The sequence below is a fragment of the Carlito syrichta genome, unplaced genomic scaffold (assembly GCF_000164805.1).
Source record: "Carlito syrichta isolate Samal-C Ts95f unplaced genomic scaffold, Tarsius_syrichta-2.0.1 Scaffold315840, whole genome shotgun sequence".
Classification (NCBI taxonomy): domain Eukaryota; kingdom Metazoa; phylum Chordata; class Mammalia; order Primates; family Tarsiidae; genus Carlito; species Carlito syrichta.
Genome location: NW_007259936.1, coordinates 1221 through 17960, shown reverse-complemented (window position 1 = coordinate 17960; position 16740 = coordinate 1221). Strand labels below are relative to the sequence as shown.

The window sequence follows — 16740 nt, the reverse complement described above, 5'->3', positions numbered from 1 at the left end:
CCTCAGCCTCCCAAAGCGCAGGATTACAGGCTGAGCCACCGAGCCCGGCTACATTTATTTTCTTTTCCCCCTTTCATCCTCCTCCTCCTCTTCCCAGACTCTGATAATCACCAGTCTACTTTCTGCCTTCCTGAGACCCCATTTTTTTTTTTGCTCTCACATATATTTGAGGCCATACATATTCAAGACCAGACTGGGCAACATAGCAAGACCCCACCTCTAAAAAATATTTTTTAAAATTAGCCAGATGCGGTGGTCACCCACATATGAGTGAGAACGTGGGCATTTGTCTTTCTGTCCCTGGTTTACTTCACTAAACATAATGACCTCCAGTTCCATCCATGTTGCTGCAAATGACAAAAGTCCTTTTTAATGGGTGAATAATATTTCATTGTGTATATAGACCATATTTTCTTTTCTATTCTTTTCTTTCTCTCTCTCTTTTTTTTTTAGTCAGGGTCTCACTCTGTCACCCAGGCTGGTGTGCATTGGCATGATCATGGCTCACCACAGCCTCAACCTCCTGGGCTCAGGCGATCCTCTCACCTCAGCCTATTGAGTAGGTGGACCTACAGGTGCATGCCACAATGCCAGCTAATTTTTTAAAAATTTATTTGTAGAGATGAGGTCTTGCTATGTGGCCTAGGCTGGTCTTGATCCTGGTTCAAGCAATCCTTCCTTCTTGACCTCCCAAAGTGTTGGGATGACAGGCCATGGTGCCTGGTCTATAAAACCTCTGTGGAAAACAGTATGGTGATTCCTAAAAGCTCTAAATATTGACCTCCCATATGACCCCGCAATCCCCCTACTGGGAATATACCCTGAAGAACTCAAATCACTCTGTAGAAAAGATACCTGCACATGTATGTTTATCGCAGCATTGTTCACAATAGCAAGAACCTGGAAGCAACCATGCTGTCCATCAAAAGAGGACTAGATTTAAAAAATGTGGTATATATACACGATGGAATGCTACACAGCCATCAAAAAGAACAAAATCATGAATTTTGCAGCAACCTGGATGGAATTAGAGTCTATAATACTGAGTGATCTCTCACAGAAACAAAGATCTGAGTATCACATGTTCTCACTCATATAGTGGACCTTGAACATCCAACATAATACTATAAGAAAATGACTGACAGTGGTGAGAAACTATGGGGGAGAGGGGAAAGGAGATGGGATTAACGGTAGTCAATATCTGTCTGGGTATGGGGAGACACCTCTTATCAACAAGGGTGCCTGAACGAAGCATATTTGTATACCTAATCCTTAACTGTACCCCACAATATCATAATAAAAAATATTGATTAAAAAAAAGTCATCTAAAAAAAATCCCCCAAAAAACCTTTGTAATTCTTATTTAATTATTTCCTTTACAATGAGCACTCACCAAGACAGCCCAGTCTCTCATTCACCTTTTCAGTGAATTAGTCATTTCCTTTGCTGCCAAAAATGCAATCCCTGTAGAAAGTAAATTTTAAATTTAATTTGAAGTAATAGATATTTTCACCACATACGTTATTTTTTTAAAAAAAGTAATAACACACACACACATACAAATTGTAACAGTATTTTTTCTAATTGTTACTTAATGATTGCTCAAAGGGATGGTTTCCAGCAACGGTCTCCGTGTACTACAGTGGGTGTCAGTATCTGGAGGACTTCCGAAAAATGAGACGACTTTTGCAAAAATATTGAAAGACAAAGGCTATGTCACTGGGATCATAGGTATGTACTTTATTGATTATTTATTAATTTATTTGAGTTGGGTCTTACTCTGTCACCCAGGCTGGAGTGCAGTGGCATGATCACGGCTCACCACAGCCTCAAACTTTTGGGCTCAGGCAATCCTTCCTCCTTGACCTCCCAAATAACTGGGATTACAGGTGTTTGCCACCACACCTGGCTAATTTTTTTTTTGTAGAGAAAAGTTCTCGCTGTGTTGCCTAAGCTGATCTCAAACTCCTGGGCTCAAGTGATCCTCCCACCTCAGCCTCCTTTTGCAAAGTGCTGAGATTAGAGGAATGATGTTCTTTGTGTAATTAAAAAAAAACCCTCCAGGAAGATGCAGCCTTCAGTGTAAAATGAAGGTGCATTACTCCAAGAGGCTGTATGCATATATATTTCAAGACAGAAGAGTCTATTCTCATGGAATATTATTTGAGAAATCATATGAGGTTTTTTTCGATGACAGAAGAATGGCGAGAGGATCCACAGTGTTTCCTTATCAACACCGTAATACAGGCAGCACAGAAACTAAAAGTCTTTCTTTGACTGAATTTGAAAGTTGTGCCCTGTGGGTCAGACATGGTGGCTCATGCCTGAGAAACTAAGGGGGAGGATTGCTTGAGGCCAAGAGCTCGAGACCAGCCTGGGCAACATAGCAAGACTCTGTCTCTACAAATAATAATAGTAATAATAATAATAATAATAATAATAATAATAAGCCTGGTATGGTGGGTGCACCTATGGTCCCAGCTACTGGGGAGACTGAGGCAGGAGCATCACTTGAGTCCAGGAGTTCAAGACCAGCCCAGGCATTATCGCGAGATGAGGGTCAACCCTTGGTGATGTCCACATACTCTCTGTCTCCCAGGGAAGTGGCATCTGGGTCTTAACTGTGAATCGGCCACTGACCACTGCCACCACCCTCTCAGTCATGGGTTCGACCACTTCTATGGAATGACCTTGTCCATGATGGGTGACTGTATTGGCTTTGACCTCTCCGAGAAGCGTGTGGGCCTCCAACGCCGACTCCGCTTCTGCCTTCAAGTGGTGGCGCTGGCCGTCCTCTCGCTGGCCGCAGGGAAGGTCATGGGCCTGGCCTCTGTCCCGTGGGCACTGGTCATTGGGTCGGCCGTGGCAGCTCTACTGATCCTCATTGCCTCATACTTCCTGGGTCCCCTGATTGTTCACGCTGACTGCTTCCTCATGAGAAATCACACCATCACTGAGCAGCCCATGAAGTTCCAGAGAACAGCGTCACTTATGCTGCGGGAAGTCTCGTCCTTTCTCAAAAGGTGAGCAAAGAGAAGGTCAGTCTCAAGCCTGCCTTCTGGGAAATACCTTCTGATGGCTGGGTGCAGTGGCTCATACCTGTCATCCCAGCAAGTTGGGAGGCTGAGGCAGAAGGATCGCCGAAGCCTAGGAGTTTGAGACCAGCCTAAGCAACATAGTGAGACCTTGTCTCTACAAACAATTTAAAAATTAGTTGGATGTGGTGGGGCATGCCTGTATTGATAGCTACTCAGGAGGCTGAGGCTGGAGGATTGCTTGAGCCCACGAGTTCAAGCCTATAGTGAGCCACACATGATTGTGCCCCCGCATTTCCGCCTGGACCACAGAGTGAGACCCTGTCTCAAAAAAAAAAAAAAAAAAGTCAAGCATGGTGGCATATGCCTGTAGTCCCAGCTACTCAAGAAGTTGAGGTGGAAGGACTGCTTGAACCCAGGAATTTGAGGCTGTAGTGAGCTATGATCACGCCACTGAATTCTACCCTGGGTGACAGAGCCAGACTTTATCTTGAAAAAGAATGTAAAAAATTTTTTTTCTAAAGCATTGTTACAGGTCAGTTGGAATTTGCTGCTGTCTCTTCTAACTCTCTGATCACCTGGGCCCTGTAAACTATTATAACTAAACCACCTGGAGAGATTCTACAATAAATTATAGATATTTATTTTTAAGCTCTGTCAACGGGACTAAGAGGTCCTACTGCTGACTTCAACCTACAGATAAGTTTTGGAGGCAAGAGGACTTAGTATGGCCGATCAAGAAAGACATGAATTAAAGCTACATTAAATGGAGTTAGTTCCATTTTCTCCAAGGATATTCTTCTAGTTAGGAGGGTGACACCATCAGATCCCAGCTTTCCTTGTTGACGGTGAGATTGCCATCATATTGGACAACATTCTTGGAGTCCTTGATGGAACTGTCTCCTATAAATCAGGAAAAGCACTGATAATTAGCTTGCAACTTTAAACAGGTCAGGCTAACATATTCTAATTAAGACTCAGAACTTCATTGTTGCTTTTAGGCTTTTTGTAGAGGTAGGGTCTTGCTATGCTGCCCAGGCTGGTCTCAAACTCCTGGCCTCAAGAGATCCTCCTCACTCAGCTTCCTGAGTGTCTGGTATGACAGGTACATACCACCACACCTAACTAATTATTTTAGTAGAGATGGGGTCTCACTATGTTGCCCAGACTGGTATCGAATTCCTGAACTCAGGAGATCCTCCTGCCTCAGTCTCCCAAGTAGCTGGGAATACAGATGTGTACCACTATGCCTGGGTAATTTTTTTTTTTTGTTGTAGAGATGAGGTCTTGCTGTGTTACCAAGGCTGGTCTTGAACTCCTGGCCTCAATTGATCCTCCCACTTTGGCCTCCCAAAGCATTGAGATTATAAGTGTTAACCACCGAACCTAGCTCCTAACTTTCAAAGTTTGTTTTTTCATAACTATTTGATGTCCTAAACCTCCCTACATGATAGCAATTATAAAGAAATTTGAATGTGCAACACCACTTATTCAATAGGCTAAATTTTGAGGTAGAAATATGGCCTAAAATAACTGATCAAAACAAATACCAGGTCAGGCAGTAAACTGGTGTTCGTTTGCTTTTTTGGTGTGTCATTAAGTACATAGAGTTAGAAAATTATATTTAGGACAAAAATGATGCACAAAATCAGTGTGGATTTTAAAATAGATCCCAGAAGAGAAAAGGCATCACGTTAAAGATTCTTAGAAACAAAAATATTGCTGGGAGTAGTAGTTCAAGTCTGTTATCCCAGCATTTAGAGAGACTAAGGCGGGAGGATTGCTTGAACCTAAGAGTTCGACACCAGCCTGGATAACATAGTGAAACCCAGTATCTACAAAATTTTTTTAAAAAAATTACCTGGGCTTGGTGGCATGTGCCAGTAAGTCCCAGCTTCTTGGGAGGCTGAGGCATGAGGATCACCTGAGCCCAGGAGGTAGAGGCTGTGATGAGCCGTGATCATACCACTGCACTCCAGCCTAGGCAACAGAGTGATACTCCGACTCAAAACAAAACAAAACCCCCCAACAGTATATTGTGTTATATGTTGGATAAGATTTGTGTATCTTTGCCCTTGGTGAGGGGAGTATTAACAACATTTGAGTAAGGATGTGATGGGTGATATTTGAATTTAGTGTCTTCAGAAGTTCTGTCTTTGTTTCACCAAAAAAAAGTAAACTCCATTCTTTGTATTTATTTTTAGAAATAAGCATGGACCTTTCCTTTTGTTTGTTTCCTTCTTACATACACACATCCCTCTTGTCACCACTGAGAAATTCCTTGGAAAAAGTCTCCATGGGCTTTATGGGGACAACGTGGAGGAGATGGATTGGATGGTGGGTAAGTGACTTTTCCAGGAGAAAATGTGGAAACCTAATTCCCACGTGGTACAGAGAATAAGCCTCATGCTGTAGAGAGAACAATTTCCATGATGTAAACAGTATAATCCCCACAGGGTAGAGGGAATAATCTCTACGGGGTAGACAGAATAATCCTCACAGGGTAGAGAGAATAATCTCCACGGGGAAAACAGACTAATCCTCAAGGGATACAGAGAATAATCTCCAGGGGTAGACAGAATAATTCCCACAGAGTAGAGATAATAATCCCCACAAAGTAGAAAGAATAATCCCCATGGGAAGACAGAATAATCCCCGCAGAGTAGACAGAGTAATCCCCATGGGGTAGAGAGAATAATCCCCACAGGATAGAGTGAATAATCTGCAGAGTAGAGAGAATAATTTCCATGGGTTGGAGAGAATAATCCCCACAGAGAAGAGAGAATAATCTCCACATGATGATAGAATAATCACCACAGAGTAGAGAGAATAATCCCCATGGGGTAAAGAGAATAAACCCCACAGGATGGAGAGAATAATCCCCACAGAATAGAGAGAATAATCTCCACAAGGTATACAGGATAATGTCCCCATCCTAATCCCATGTAAGAATCAATGCATAATTTTTAATAAATAAATTCTGAGTTTTTTTGGCTCCCCTTCATATATCAATTTCAAATCAAGGACACTCAGGCTGTCAAAATTATCCTACTGATGAACCTCATCATACCTTAAAACTAACAGTTTGTTCTTGTAAATGTTTCCAAATTGCTGATGCATTCCCTGCATAGTTGTAAGATATTCTTTTATTTTGACTGCCTCAAAGACACCTGTTTTTTCAGGAAAGATCCTTGATTATTTGGACAAGGAAGGTTTGAGCAACAGCACTCTAGAATAATCCCCACAGGGTAGACTGAATAATCCCTGCAGAGTAAAGAGAATAATCCATACAGAGTAGAGAGAATAATCCCCATGGGGAAGACAGAATAATCCCTACAGAGTAGGGAGTATAATTCCCATAGTTTAGAGAGAATAATCCTCACAGTGTAGAGAGATTACTCCCCAGGAATAGAGAGAATAATCCTCATGGGGTAGAGAGAATAATCCTTATAGGATAGACAGAATACTCCCCAGGGATAGAGAGAATAATCCCCACTGGGTAGACAGAATAATCTCCATTGGGTAGAGAGAATAATCCCCACAGAGTAGAGAGAATAATTCCCACAGGGTCAGGAGAATTATCCCCACAGAGTAGAGATAATAGTTCCCATGAGGTAGAGAGAAATATTCCCACACAGAAGAGAGGATAATCCCCACAAGGTAGAGAGAATAATCCCCCATGGGATGGAGAGAATAATCCCCACAGTGTAGAGAGAATAATCCCCTTGGGATAGAGAGAATAATCCGCAGAAGATGGAGAGAATAATCCCCACAGGGTAGAGAGATTAATCCCTGCAGAATAGAGAGAATAATTTCCATGGGGAAGACAGAATAATCCCCGCAGAGTAGAGAGAATAATCCCCATGGGGTAGAGAGAATAATGCCCATAGTGTAGACAGAATAATCCTCATGGGGTAGACAGAATAATCTCCACGGAGTAGAGAGAATAATCCCCATAATGTATACAGGATAATGTTCCCATCCTAATGCCATGTAAAAATCAATGCACAATTTTTAATAAATAAATTCTGAGGCTTTTTTTTTTGGCTCCCCTTCATATATCAATTTCAAATCAAGGACACTCAGATTGTCAAAATTATCCTACTGATGAACCTCATCATACCTTAAAACTAACGGTTTGTTCTTGTAAATGTTTCCAAATTGCTGATGCATTCCCTGAATAGTTGTAAGATATTCTTTTATTTTGACTGCCTCAAAGACACCTGTGTTTTTCAGGAAAGATCCTTGATTATTTGGACAAGGAAGGTTTGAGCAACAGCACTCTAGTTTATTTTACATCAGATAATGGGGGATCCTTGGAATATCAGCTTGGAAACCACCAGTATGGAGGCTGGAATGGTATCTATAAAGGTGAGGCTGACGGACGCGGTGGCTCATGCCTGCCATCCCAGCACTTTGGGAGGCTGAGCCGGGAGGATTACCTGAGCCCAGGGGTTCAAGACCAGTCTGGGCAACTTGGCGAAGCCTCATCTTTACAATAAATAAAAAAGATTAATGGGGCATGGTGGCTCACACATGTAGTCCCAGCTACTCAAGAGGCTGAGGCAGGAGGATCATCTAAGCCCAGAAGGTTGAGGCTGCGTTGAGCTGTGATTGTGTCACTGCACTCCAGCCTGGGTGAAAAAGTGAGGCCCCGACTCAAAAATAAAATAAAATAAAAAAGGCTGAGAGATTCTCAGACTCTGGTCTTCGGCTTTATCTCTTTCCTGAAATTCCCAACAAGGCCAATCGTTCCAGGAGATTAACATCACTGTCCAAAGACTTCGACGTTTCCTAACTAGGGGGAACAATTGCAATGCTCAGGTCTGATTTTTTTCCTCCCATAATTAAATGTTTTTAAAAATAGATTCTAAAAGTTGTGTGGCCGTCACTACTATTTAAACTCAGAAGAGACAGAAGGAAGAGAGAAAGAAAGACACAGAAAGAGACAGAGAGAGGAAAAGGAAAGGAAAGAGAGAGAGACTCAGAGAGAGGTAGAGAGAGACATAAAGACACACAGAGAGAGACAGAGAGAAAAAGAGAAAGAGAGAGAAGGAGACAGAGAGAGAGAGAGAGAGAGAAAGAGAAAAAGAGAGGGACAGAGAGAGTGAGAAAGAGACAGAGAAACAGACAAAGAGAGAGACAGAGAGAGAGAGAGACAAAAAGAGGGGACAGAAAGAGTGAGAAACAGAGAGAGACAGGAGAGAGAAGAGACAGAAGAGAGGAAGACAGAAAGAAAGAGAATGAACGATGAGAGACAGAGAAAAAAGAAGAGACATAGAGACAGAGAGACACAGACAGAGGGAGAGAGAGAGAGAGGTAGAGGGAGGGAGAAAGCGAGACAGAGTGGGAGAGTGAGAGAGTGAAAGAGAGAGAGAGAGAGAGAAAGAGAAAGACAGAGACAGAGACAGAGACAGATACAGAGACAGAGAGACAGTGTTAAGCCAGCCAACAGGCAGGAAGCTCACTCCTTCACGAGAACCTCCTTCTGACTCTCTCCCTCCCGGTTTGTCTCTGTTTAAACCCAGGAGGAAAGGGCATGGGCGGCTGGGAAGGTGGCATCCGCGTGCCCGGGCTCATTCGCTGGCCCGGGGTGCTGTCGGCCGGCCGGGTGGTGGCCGAGACCACTAGCCTCATGGACATATTCCCCACCGTGATCCAGCTGGCGGGCGGGGCAGTGCCCCAGGACAGGTATGTGGGATAGTGCTGTCCTGGGTTCTGCGGTCTCTTGGGCGGGGATTAAAACCCAGGACAGGTTAAATCGACCCAAGGGAAGCAAGTCAACGCTGAGTAGGGACCGCAGTGTTGACAGCAAATGACACTGTTACTTTTCATGTCTTTTTTTGTCTCACTCTGTCGCCCAGACTGGAGTGCAGTGGCCGCTCCGGCCACCGCAGCCTCAACCTGCGGGGCTCCGGCGATCCTTCCGCCTCAGCCTTCCGAGTAGCTGGAACTACAGGCACGCGCTACCACGCCCGGCCGATTTTTGATGTATTGTAGAGATGAGGTCTCGCCAAGTTGCCCAGGTGGGTCTCGAAGCCGCGGGCTCAGGCAATCCACTCACCTCAGCCTCCCAAAGGCGCGGGATTACAGGCTGAGCCACCAGCCCGGGCTACTTTTCCTGTCTTGATGCATCCACAAAATTTGAATCTGGGGACACGCCCCGATTCTATTGTTTGAGATCAAATGTCTACTTCTGACAGGGACAGAGAGTGAGAGACAGAAGAAAGAGAGATGGAGGGAGGAGTTGTGGGGGAGGAGAAGACAGAGACAGAGAGAGGGAGAGAGACAGAGAGAGACAGACACACAGACAGGCACAGAGGGACAGAAAGATGGAGTCCGAGAGATACAGAAAAAAAGACAGAGAGAGAGTTGGAAACAGAGGGAGACAGAGACAGAGAGACACATAGAGAGATTTTTTAAAAATTTTTGTCTTTGTTTTTATTTTTATTTTTTTAGTCAGAGTCTCACTCTGTGGCCCAGGTTGGAGTGCAGTGGCACCATCGTGACTCACCGCAGCCTCGACTTTCTGGGCTCAAGCGATGTTCCCAACTCAGCTTCCAAAGAGCTGGGTCTACAGGTGCGCACCACCAAGACTGGCTAATTTATTTTTTTCCTAATTTTTTGTTGGGATGAGATCTCACTATGTTGCCCGGGCTGGTCTCGAACTCCTGGGCTCAAGCAATCCTCCAGCCTTGGCCTCCCAAAGTGCTGGGATGACAGAGTGAGCCACCATACCCCACCTGCTTCATTTTACATACAGAATGTTGTTTTCTCTTTTCCTGATATTTAAGGGGAGAACATTTTATTGTAAGGGTGATTGTCATCGGCAGTCTAACCATGCATCATGAAAAACGACTTTTGTTCTGATGTGGTAGGGGCTATTATGGCATTTCAATTTTTTTATTTGAAAAGATTAGCTCAAGCCAGGCATGGTGCCTCACACCTATAATCCCAGAACTTTGGGAGGCTGAAGTGGCAGCATCCCTTGAGCCCAGGAATTCAAGACCAGCCTGGGAAACATAGCGAGACCTCGTCTCTACAGAAAATTTAAAAATTAGCCAGGCATAGGAGTGCATGGCTGTAGCCGCAGCTACTTCGGAGGCTGAGACAGGAGGATTGCCAGAACCCAGGAGTTGGAGGCTGCAGTCAGCTATGAAGACACCACTGCACTCCAGCTCAGGCGACAGAGCAAGACTCTACTCTACAAAAATAACAACAACAATAATAATAAAGATATAGACTACTTGGGCAGAAATAGAAAGAAAATAAAATTATTTTATAATCTTGAGAGCCTTAAAAAGAACATATAGCACAGGGGTGCAGCGGCTCATACCTGTAATCCCAGCACTTGGAGGCTGAGGCGAGAGGATTGCCCGAGCCCATGGGTTCAAGATCAACCTGGACAACATGGTGAGACCTTGTCTCTACAATAAATTTTAAAAAAAGAAAAGAAAAATTAGCCGGGCGTGGGGGTACATGCCCGTGGTTCCAGCTACTTGAAAGGCCGAAGCGGAAGGATCGCCTGAGTCCAGGAGGTTGAGGCTTCGGTGGCCATGAATGTGTCACTGCACTCTAGTCTGAGTGATGGAGTGAGACGCCAACTCAAAATATATGTGTGTGTGTGTGTGTGTGTGTGTGTGTGAATTGCTTTATGCATATAATTTCTTTACGTGTGTGTGACATAGACACAAAGGTTAATTAATTCAAGTTATTTTCTTTAAATTATCCCCTTATAAGAAGTCCTTTGGTCTTGCTTTTAAAAAAGTACCGTCTTTGATTTAACTGCCTATTATAACTATCTCCTTAGCAAAAATTTTTAGAAGTTGAATTCCGGGGCCAATAGTATGGCACTTATAGGTAAATCTCCTGATCTATTTTGTCAGATCATATCTTAGGAATTGCTACCAGTCATATTGATAGTGTACATATTCATAGAAATAGAATCATGTAAAATTATCTGCATATATAAAATTTATATAGACATATATAGGCATATGTTATATAATTCATACAGAAACATGTGTGTTATCATTTTTATTGCTTTATTACTAGAAATGTTGGAGATTGTTATACATTTATTTTTCATCTCTCTTATTTTCTCTTCCTTACATTGCATTACATGTCTGTTGGATTTTTTTCTAATAGGCTATTAATATCTTCTTCTTTAATTCATAATATCCCCTGTGTTTTAAAAAGAAAGTTCTTGTCCATCATGTATATTGTAAATGTGTTTCACTACAAGGTAAAGTAAATTTAGCCAAATATTATTACACACATAAACATATAGACGTGTGTGTGTATGCATACATTTGTGATTTTTATATACATGCGTATGTGTATGCATAGTCTGTCATTTCATTTTTCTTTTCATGGTAACTTTTACCAATTAAAATCTATCTGGAGACTGATAGTGATGTAATCCCAGCACTCTGGGAGACTGAGGCAGGAGGATCACTTGAGGTCAGGAGTTGGAGGCTGCAGTGAGCTATGACCATGTCACTGTACTATAGCCTTGGCAGTAGAGCCAGATGCTGTCTTTAAACAATAAAAATAAAAATGTTAGCTGAGTATGGTGGCTCATGCCTATAATCTCAGCACTTTGGAAGACTGAGGCAGGAGTATCACTTGAGATCAGGACTGCCAGACCAGCCCGGGCAATACAGTGGGAACTTGTCTCTATAAAATTAAAAAAAAAAAATTAGCTGGGTGTGGTGGCTCACACCTGTAGTACCAGCTACTGGGGAGGCTGAGGTGGGAGGATCAGTTGAGGCCAGAAGGTCAAGACCAGCCTGGGCAATATAGCAAGACCTCATCTCTACAAAAAAAAAAAAAAAAAAAAAAAAAATCAACCAATAAAAATAAAAATAATTAAATGAATTTGGAGTTCTGAAATCTTGGCCTTATCTGAAAATATTAATCAGTTAGAAAAAAAATCTTCATTTTACTGCTATGCTCAGTTCACAAAATCTATAAAAATCTATCATTGGTGTTTATAATTAAAATTTGAGATGCAAGATCCCGGCACGTTTTCAAAACAAACAAAGATAAGTGAAAGAGGGCCAGAGTCTTCAAGTGTGTGGAAAATGAATTGTGCCATTCAACCAGCACACGCTTATTTGCGCTTTTTTTTTTTTTTTTTTTTGCCAGAGATGGAAAATCAAAACAGGTGGGTTCAAACTTTGCTCCAAGAAGAATGCAAGAATTAAAATTAGAACTCCAAAAAGACCTTTGCTAAGACAGAATATGGAGGCAGATGCTGCAAAATGAACAGTATCAGCAGAGAGAAACAGAGAGAGACAGAGACAGACAGAGACAGAGAGGGAGGTAGAGAGGACAGTCAGGATAAAGAAGCAGAGGCTATTTCAGAGGATGTTTCAGAAAAGGAACCAGTGACACGCCTTACTAAAGTATATGACATATTCTACAAGGGCTTAAAGCCCAATACGACGTAAAAGCAAAAAGTCCTTTCCCACAAATCGTTCGCTTATTTCTACATGAGTTTATTTTTTATTTAAAAAAAAATATTTGGAATAAGGTCTTGCTCTGTTGCTCAGGCTGGAGTTGCAGCCTGGGTCGGTTCCTGTTCATGGCTTCAGAATATTTCACTATGGATAGTCCATATCCTGTCCATCCATTCATCCATCCACTGAGGGACATGGCACTACAGGCTGGAGTGCGGTGGTATGATCATAGCTCACTGCAGCTTCAACCTCCTGGGCTCAGGTGATCCTCCCACCTCAGCCTCCCAAGCAGCTGGGACTACAGGCACATGCCACACCTGGCTAATTTTCTATTCATTTCCTCTTCCTTCCTTCCTTTCTCTCTCTCTCCCTCCCTCCCTCCCTTCCTTCCTTCCTACTTTCCTTCCTTCCTTCCATGGAGATGGGATCTCACTATATTGCCCAGGCTGGTCTTGAACTCCTGGGCTCAAGCAATCTTCCCACCTCAGCCTCCCAAGTAGCTAGGACTATACGCACACACTAACACACCTGGCTAACTTTTAAAAAAATTTGTAAAGATGGGATCTCACTGTATTGCCCAGGCTGATCTCAAGATGATCCTACTGCCTTGGCCTTCCAAACTGCTGGGATGACAGGCGTGAGCCACCGCACTCGGCCATATTTCCACATGTATAAGATTGGGTGGACACTAAGTTAAGCCAACCAAGCTTGTTTCTCAATTATTCTTTAGCCAAAGGTGCTGTCTGATGATCAATAGCACGAGACACAGTCACATCCCTCTCCTGAGCTCGCTAAGGCTCACACAGGCCTTCCATTCCATCTACTTCCATCCTCGGACCTCCTCACACTGACATGGTATCAAGACAGTGCAGCCTTGGTCTGGGCTGGTGGAGGCTGTAGGAACAGACCTCCAAGTCCTGACCAGTTCCTGAAGCCTGTGTGTTCCTCTCTGCAGAGTGATCGACGGCCGAGACCTGCTGCCTCTGCTCCTGGGGACAGCCCAGCACTCAGGTCACGAGTTCTTGCTGCATTACTGTGAGAAGTTTCTGCATGCAGCCCGGTGGCACCAGCCAGACAGTGAGTAGGAAGGGTTCCCTTCCCAACATACTCCAAGAAAAAGCTGAGTGCTTCCAAGCACCTCCACGCCACAGGAGAGGCTGGGGAGGGAGTCACCTCTTGGTTTTCAAATTTTTTTCTTTTTTAGTTTTTTTAAGAGACAAAGTCTCTGTCGCTCAGGCTGGAAGGCGGTGGTGTGATCATTGCTCACCACAGCCTCCAGTTCCTGGGTTCAGGCGATCCTCCTGCCTCAACCTCCAGAGTAGCTGGGACGACAGGCACATGCCACTATGCCCAGCTATTTTTTTGATAGGGTCTTGCTATGTTGCCCAGGTTCCTCTTGAACTCCTGACCTCAGGCAGTTCTCCCACCTTGGCCTCTCAAAGTGCTGGGTTTGTGGGTATGAGCCATTACACCTGGCTAATTTTTTATTTTTATTTGTAATTTGTTTAAAGACAGAGCCTGACTCTACTGCCCGGGCTGGAGTACAGTGGCGCAGTCATAGCTCACTGCAGCCTCTAACTCTTGGCCTCAAGTGGTCCTCTTGCCTTGGCCTTCCAAAGTGCTGGGATTATGGGTGTGAGCCACCATACCTGGCTAATTTTTAAATTTTTGTGGTAGAGACGCATCTCGCTATGTTGCTCAGGCTGGTCTCAAACTCCCAGCCTCAAGTGATCCTCCCACATCAGCCCCCCAAAGTGCTGGGATTATAGATGTGAGTCACCACACCTGGGCACTTTTGTAACTTCTTTCCCTGAATGTAATGTTTTCTAGGTTCATGCATGTTGTAGTAGTCTGGGCCAGAGCATCAGTCCTGTTCATGGCTACATAGTATTCCCGTCCTGTTCATTCATGCCTCCACTGATGGACACTTGGGTTGTTCCTACCTTTTAGCTGCTGTGAATAACACTGCTGTCCATCTAAATACCATATGAGGAGGGACTCCCCCAAACCAGAATTTATTTATTAAAAATTCTGTATTTATTCTTACACGTTTAAACTTCAGTCACCTTCAAAGTACTCTCCGTTGGATGCAATACACCTATCGAGATGCTTTTTCCACATCTCAAAACAGTTTTTGAACTTGTCAATTTTGATGCCTTTTAGTGCTTCTGCCATTTTTGTTTCACATCTTCCACATTGGCAAAACATTTCCCTTAGAGGACATTTTTCAATGGGGAAACAAACAAAAAGTCACTTGGAGTGAGAGCAGGTGAATATGGAGGGTGGGGCATGGGGGTCATGCCATTTTTGGGCAAACACTGCTGAACACTCAGCGCGGTGTGGGCAGGCATGCTTGTCAATCACCCATCATGAACTGGGCAAACGCGTTGAAAAAATCTCCAAAAAGCATTCACTGAAGCTGAATGTAGCCTCACAACACTAGCTGGCTCAGTGATGCTGATGGGTTCCTAGAATACTCACCTAGCGGAGGAAGCCTGTACTACAAGGCGCCCACCCTCCAAAAGATAATTCCGGGTTTTTTTTGGTCCCTGTCAACCATCTCATTCTTTTCCCTCCTCCAGCCGGAACAGTGTGGAAAGTCCACTACATTACCCCGATATTTCAGCCAGAGGGAACTGGTGGCTGCTATGGGAGAATCATGTGCCCATGCTTTGGGGAAGGTGTCACCCGGCATGACCCACCTCTGCTATTTGACCTCTCGAGAGACCCTTCCGAGACCCATGTCCTTACTCCGGCCACGGAGCCCATGTTCCATCAGGTGATTGCCCGAGTCCAGCAGGCAGTGGAGAGACACCAGCAGACACTCAGCCCTGTCCCCCTGCAGCTGGATGAGCTGAGGAACATCTGGACCCCATGGCTGCAGCCCTGCTGTGGCCGGTTCCCCCTGTGCTGGTGTGACAGAGAAGAAGACCCAAATGTTTAGCCATCTGGGGGGGGGGCGGGGGCGCTGGGGCCTGGTCCTTGGATTCAAAAGAAGCCTTCACTTTGGAGTCATGAAGGCAGCTGTGAAGGGCGCCACCCCCTCCAAAAAAATATAATAACAGGCAAGAAAAGGTAGCAACAAACAATAAACATGGAATAAAATGCACCGTAAAGGAGTCAATGTGAAATTGAAGGACAAAATAACTCCTGTAATTGGAAGGATTGCGACCAAGGACCTCAGCCTCTAGAAGGAGGCTGTTATATACCCCAAAACAGGACAAGTCCCAGTGGAAGATGTTTCTATGTCATTTAGATTTGCAGGCCAGGCGCGGCAGCTCATGCCTGTTATCCCAGCGCTCTGGGATGCAGAGATGGGAGGCTTGCTTGAGGATAGAAGTTCGAGAGCAGCCTGAGAAACATAGCAAGAACTGGTCTCTATAAAAAATAAAAAAGAAAATTAGCCAGGCATGGTGGTGTATGTGTGTAGTCCCAGCTACTCTAGGAGGCCAAGGCGGGAGGAGCGCCGGAGCCCAGGAAGTCGAGGCTGCCGAGAGTTGTGATCATGCCACTGTACTCTAGCCTGGACAATACAGTGAGACCCTAACTCAAAATAATAATTATAACAATAGTAATAATAGCAATCTTCAAGACCATGCACAGTGGCTCATGCTTGTAACCTGAGCACTTTGGAAGGCTGAGGCGGGAGGATTTCTTGAGACCAGGAGTTCAAGACAAGCCTGGGCAACTTGGCGAGACTTTGTCTCCACAAAAAAAAAAAAAAAAAAAAAAAAAAAAAAAAAGCCAAGAGTGGGCTGTCTCTCTCTTTCTCTCTCTCATTAGAGATAGAATCTTGCTGTCAAACAAGCTGGAGTGCAGTGGTACTATCATAGCTCATTGCAGCCTCCAACTTCTGGGCTCAAGTAATCCTCCTGCCTCAGCCTCCCAAGTGACTGGGACTACAGGTCCATGCCACCACATATGATCAATTTTTATTTTTAATTTTTGTAGAGATAGAGTCTTACTATGTTGTCCCAGATGGTCTGAAACCCTGGCCTCAAGCGATCCTCCTGCCTGGGCCTCTTGAGTAGCTGGGATTACAGGCGTGTACCACTGCACCAGGCCCTCTGACTGTTTTCAACACACACACCCCAAAGGATTTGGGGCAGCCCACTCTACCCCACAGGTTTTTGGGAAACACTGATTTCATTTGGTTAAGAATACAAAACTAAGCCGGGCTCGGTGGCTCAGCCTGTAATCCCGCGCCTTTGGGAGGCTGAGGTGAGTGGATTGCCTGAGCC

At 44.3% G+C, this 16740-nt stretch overlaps 1 protein-coding gene across 3 annotated transcripts in view; it reads left to right on the top strand.

Moving 5' to 3' along the window:
- The window catches only part of ARSE (arylsulfatase E (chondrodysplasia punctata 1)), a 20676-nt gene extending 5136 nt beyond the window's left edge, over positions 1–15540 (top strand). For all 3 annotated transcript variants that reach the window (XM_008073430.2, XM_008073429.1, XM_008073428.1), the window contains 7 exons: positions 1609–1731; positions 2600–3023; positions 5240–5376; positions 7272–7406; positions 8564–8726; positions 13455–13576; positions 15082–15540. In XM_008073430.2, the coding sequence (XP_008071621.1) occupies positions 1609–1731; positions 2600–3023; positions 5240–5376; positions 7272–7406; positions 8564–8726; positions 13455–13576; positions 15082–15443 (1466 nt within the window). In that variant the 3' untranslated portion in view covers positions 15444–15540. The remainder of the gene's footprint in view (positions 1–1608; positions 1732–2599; positions 3024–5239; positions 5377–7271; positions 7407–8563; positions 8727–13454; positions 13577–15081) is intronic.
- The last annotated feature ends 1200 nt before the right edge of the window (positions 15541–16740 follow it).